The following is a 4,885-nucleotide window of genomic DNA, read 5'->3' as shown; positions in this document are numbered from 1 at the left end:
GTTTTGGTATTTTTTTCAAGCACGAGGCTCTTTCCAGTGCGAGAGGTGGCAATCTAAAAGGCGTTAGGGTGTAACTACATTGTACAGTTAATATAAACAACAATATTTTAATAAATTATTTGATTCGCCCAAAATTGAAGTTGCTTTAATACAATAGAAAGATCAGTACATGAATAATGTTTTTTAATTTCACTAATGATTATTCTGCATGCCTCGATACTATCGCCTGACCAGCTCTTCCTGCACGCCCCTGGCAACCCTGCTTTGCTTTGGAAAACAAATTTTTGCAAAATCGTAAACAAAAACTTTGTGTGGAAATGAAGCAGGATTAGGACTCACCCAGTGCATCCGTTTACGTCATGACTGTCTGTGTGCTCTGCCTGGCCAGTACCAATGCTGGCTACGGTCTACAATCCGAGGAAGGCGTCCGTCTGAACATTAGGGCGACCATCCACAAGCACTTTGCGTTCTCCGAGGTAAGCTCTGCGCCATAATCGCAAGTTTTGGATGCCCCAAATTGAATCTGCGCCATCCACAGGTTCTTACGGCTTGCGATGAGGCGGAGGTCTGTCGGGAGTGCTGGGACTGCGTTAGCAGCTTCGAGGAGTTTCACCAGCGCGTCTCCTGCCTGCACCGGCAGCGGAGCAGCGATTCCAAAAGCGAACCCATCGAATTTTGCGGACAGACAGAGGAGGACATCATTAATCCGCTATATTCTGTGGAGTTGGACGCATTGGCGGAGGCCTTTTTTGCGCCCAGTGACGTCAAGGTGGAGGTGAACGAACTGGAACCCCTGCCCAAGGTGGAACTCTTGGAAGACCCAGTTAAAACGGAAATCAGAACAGCTTCGAAACGGTTGGGTGTCCCAAACGAGGGCTCACCACACTCGAAGCGGCGCATTAAAAACGAGCTGCCAGTGGACAGTGACTCGGATGCACCTCTGGCAGATTTTTTAAACTCGGATTCAAAGAGAAGTTCAGTTGGACCCGCAGAGAACAGCGAAACGAACAAGGGACGCCCGCTACGAAGGAGTGCAAGAAGAGGACGGCCGCCCAAAGCTAATCCGGAATCGCCTCCTTCCCCAAAAAAGGAACTGGACTCCGATGATGGCGAAGAAAATGCCAGGGACAACAATGACATGGAGTTTGCGGCACCCGAGGCTGTCTTGGGCACGGACGACAGCTCCAGTTCCTCTAGCGAGAGCAGTGGAGAGGATTCCGACCAAAGCCTGCCGGACATAGAGCCGGAGGAACGTTACGCCGAGATTCCCAAGCGGGTTGTGGTAAAACCTAAGAAGTACCGAAAACGGGAAAAGCCATTGGTTCCACCCGTTCGTCTGAGTCGCGAGGAGATTGAGCGGAGGAAGCTCCAGCAAGACGAGTACGATGAGATTATCCTGCAGTTCTTCAAAAAGTTCCCGTGCTCTCTGTGCAATCTGCTGGTGCAGAACTTTGCGGACATGCGACGCCATCAACGCGTTTCCCACAACATCGAATCTGGCTACATGGAGTGCTGCGGGAGAAAGTTCCACCTGCGCAAGGCTTTGGCCGAGCACGTCTTGGTCCACAAGAACCCAGATCACTTTATGTGCTCTCAGTGCGGGCGGGTGTTCCAGGACTCCCGCGCCCTGGAGGTCCACGAACAGACGCACATAAACCCGGAGGTCAAGACGGAGCCGAAGGAGAAGCGGGTCTACCAGTGCGAGAAGTGCCCCAAGAGCTTCACCACCAAGGCGGCCATAGAGTATCATGACGTTTCCAAGCATGTCCCCAAATCCGAGTTCAAATACTCTTGTCCGGAGTGCAACAAGAAGTAATTGTCCATCAGGTATGAGGCATATGAGCAACCCCCAAGTAATCCCTTAATGCTTTCAGGATTCCTACGGAACGCAAACTGAAAGAGCACTTGCGTTACATGCACGACCCGGAAGCGGCCATCATCTGCGATAAGTGTGGCAAGACGCTGCGCTCACAAACGAATCTCAAAAAGCATCACGAGCTGGAACATTCCGAGAAACCGCGTCCAAAACCCGATCCCGTGCAGTGCGAGATTTGCGGCACCTGGCTGCGCCACTTGTCCGGACTTAAGCAGCACATGAACACGGTGCACGAGCCGCCGGGAGACGAGCACCGCTGTCACATCTGCAACAAGACATCCACCAATTCCCGAGCCCTGAAGCGCCACATCTACCACAACCACCTCTGTGAGCGAAAGTTCAAGTGCGGGATGTGCGAAAAGGCATTTAAGCGTCCACAGGATCTGAGGGTAAGTGTGGGGCTCCCTTACAGAGAAATCTAAGCTTTCGAAACCCAATTTACAGGAGCACACATCAACCCACACCGGCGAGGTGCTGTACACCTGTCCCAACTGCCCCATGACGTTCTTTTCCAACGCCAACATGTACAAGCACCGCCAGCGGCTCCACCGAGCCGAGTGGGAGGCGGATCGCAAGAAGCCGCTGCCGCCGAACATCATGAAGATTTCGCAGGGCGCCACCACAGCGATGAAGAAGCGCCAGGCCAGCGGCGCGCTGTTCCCACAGTCGGAACAGAAGCAATAGCATTTGTCCATTTACGACATCCATAGATAGTAGATAAATCGTCAACCATTATTATTAACTCGCACTTAACATAGATAAGTTAAGCCATAAATAAATAGACGTGGACATATTTACATCGATTTATGGGGGCTGAATCTTATCTAGCTATCGTCCTGCGGTATCCGAATTTCGTCGCACATCCCCTCCTCCCGGTGAATGCTCGCCCAGTGCTGTGAGAGCTCCCGGCTGATGGCCTTGCGGAACACCATGCACGATATGTGCGGCAGCTTCTCGAAGCGTACCCGCAGCAGTCCAATCCTGGCCAGGGAGTAGCGCCAGTTTTTCATGAGGTGGGCGTTCTTGCCAACATGTTGGGAGTCCGGTGTGATGAGCACGAGGATGCCCTCGGGCAGCAGCAGGTCGTAGGCCTGGAGGCAGCACTGCAGTCTCTGTTCGGCGCTGGGCATGTACTCCAGTAGCAAACTGAAAATAACGCACTCGTAGTGGTTTGCTGGTAGCCTTCTTACGCTGCCCTCCTCCAGCTCAGGTTCTCCTATTCCGGGTACCACATCCACTTTGAGGAAATCCGCCTGCAGCACATCTTCGGTGGCGGGACACAAGTCCAGGGCGGTCACCTCCAAGTGCGGAGCACTGGAAAAGGGATTGAAGCAACTGCCCACATCCAGCACGTGCAGCCTGTCCGGCGGCTCCTCCATCAGCCTGCACTGCACCTCGCCCAGTTTTCCCTCGGCTCTGTAGGATTCCAGGAGTCGCTGCTCCCGCTGGCGCTTCTGCAAGTATATGCCCTCGGTAAAGAAGTACTTGGTGATGTAGTCGATGGCCCACTTGATGCGGCTGCGCGCCTGCAGCTCCACCTTCCCATCGTTGGTCTCCCATATGGCCGCCAGTTGCTTCATCGCCTTGGCGTACTCCGCCAGTTGCTTGGCGTTCCTGGGACTCGTGTGCTCCTGCCAGGCCGCTGTGGCGCCAAACTCCTTAGTCAGCTGGCGCAGGCTTTCGTGGCAGCTCTTCACGATGCTGGCCAGGCGCTGGTGCTCTTCCGTGGCCATTTCGCTACCGTTTCTTCGGTGTTATTAAATTGGTGGGTCGCGTGCAGCAGGGATGAGACAATCTGGACGCACCGACTAATCGGTATCGTTATCGAAGCAGCCTCAATGAAGCGAGCTTACCGTTCAGAACCAATATTCAAAAGTAACGTACAAAACTAGTTAATAAAAGTGTAAACTTTAACTTTTATGATGCACTAAATTATTTGCACTTTTCAATTTCTAGACGTGTCACAATTTAAGTATCTGGTAAGATGAAAATGCGTTCCTGGACGACCTGTTAGCTAGCTGGTCTTCCCACCGTCTGGTTTTACCATAATCCTGGGATTGGGCGAATCGTCAAACCAAGACATTATATTGGCGCACAGCGCAAGGACCTCCATCTGGGGATTCGGGGGAAACACGCGACCAAAGCACTCCAGCAGCATGGGCTGTCGGCGGACCACCTCGTAGTACTCATCCACCCCAATGTTGGTATCCTTGTCCAGGTCGAATTTGAGGAACAGCATCTCCTTCATGTCCTGGAGGAATACGAAATGTGTCAGTGATTCAATGGAGCAAGTCTAGGAGATGGTGCCTCACCAAGCGCAGCTCAATGGATTCGTCTTCATCCTCGCTCTCAAAGAACTTGCCGACGAAGAACCCTACTTGCTCGCCATTCAACTGCTTGGAATCGCTCTTATCGTAGACCTGCAATGTAAGCAAATGGTCTAGGCTAATTTCACATGAATACCATGAATTGAATTGCCCACCGAGAATGCGAATTCCATTTTCAGCTGAAGATCTTTGGTGAAGTATACGGTGAAAAGCCGCACAAAGGACTCCAAATGAATATGTTTGTCGGAAAAGAAGTCAGGAGGCCTGGAGCCCGGTGTATGGGCTATTCTATACACAATGGTCGCAATGAGGTCCCGATCCACGATCTCAAACAAGAGCTCCATCAGCGCAGAGAGTTGCTGAATGGTCATGTACCTTGCTCTCGGCCCATTGACCAGCACAAACTTATGGTAGAGCATTACGATGCTAATCAGCTCGTTATGCGAGAAGATCGAGTCCTTTGCCAGGCGAGCAATGTCCTTCATATACACGTAGTTGAAGCGGGCATTCTCCAGAGTGTCCAAGGAGCCGTCCAGGTCCTTCATTTCGATTTATCGCAGCTTTCCAAAAGTTCAAGTACATGAAATATATTGATAGAACCCTTGATTTTTAAACCCTGAACATTTGCAGACTTGCACACTTTGATTCCTTTTTTGGGCACTAAGGGCTCGGGGATCCCCCA

The 4,885-nt window shown here is 51.7% G+C and overlaps 3 protein-coding genes and 1 long non-coding RNA gene across 4 annotated transcripts; 1 reads left to right on the top strand and 3 right to left on the bottom strand.

Moving 5' to 3' along the window:
- Nucleotides 1–105: 105 nt before the first annotated feature.
- LOC116800646 lies at nucleotides 106–443 on the bottom strand. The gene is made up of 2 exons (XR_004361534.1): nucleotides 340–443; nucleotides 106–267 (listed from the first exon to the last, which is right to left on the bottom strand). It is a non-coding gene; the product is annotated as an uncharacterized LOC116800646 (long non-coding RNA).
- Nucleotides 213–2,669, top strand: LOC6618847 (transcription factor grauzone). Its single transcript, XM_002043060.2, has 4 exons — nucleotides 213–476; nucleotides 539–1,812; nucleotides 1,875–2,265; nucleotides 2,321–2,669. Exons 1-4 carry the CDS (start codon nucleotides 360–362, stop codon nucleotides 2,558–2,560), a joined length of 2,022 nt encoding a protein of 673 aa, XP_002043096.1. The 5' UTR covers nucleotides 213–359; the 3' UTR covers nucleotides 2,561–2,669.
- On the bottom strand, nucleotides 2,588–3,671 carry LOC6618846 (S-adenosylmethionine sensor upstream of mTORC1). Its single transcript, XM_002043059.2, has one exon. It carries the CDS (start codon nucleotides 3,607–3,609, stop codon nucleotides 2,701–2,703), a length of 909 nt encoding a protein of 302 aa, XP_002043095.1. The 5' UTR covers nucleotides 3,610–3,671; the 3' UTR covers nucleotides 2,588–2,700.
- A 101-nt stretch (nucleotides 3,672–3,772) lies between these two features.
- On the bottom strand, nucleotides 3,773–4,864 carry LOC6618845. The gene is made up of 3 exons (XM_002043058.2): nucleotides 4,359–4,864; nucleotides 4,189–4,296; nucleotides 3,773–4,127 (listed from the first exon to the last, which is right to left on the bottom strand). Exons 1-3 carry the CDS (start codon nucleotides 4,746–4,748, stop codon nucleotides 3,891–3,893), a joined length of 735 nt encoding a protein of 244 aa, XP_002043094.1. The 5' UTR covers nucleotides 4,749–4,864; the 3' UTR covers nucleotides 3,773–3,890.
- Nucleotides 4,865–4,885: the final 21 nt, after the last annotated feature.

This window comes from Drosophila sechellia, chromosome 2R (assembly GCF_004382195.2).
Source record: "Drosophila sechellia strain sech25 chromosome 2R, ASM438219v1, whole genome shotgun sequence".
NCBI lineage: Eukaryota > Metazoa > Arthropoda > Insecta > Diptera > Drosophilidae > Drosophila > Drosophila sechellia.
Note: the sequence above shows the minus strand (reverse complement) of the source record. Positions and strands in the feature narration are given on the sequence as shown.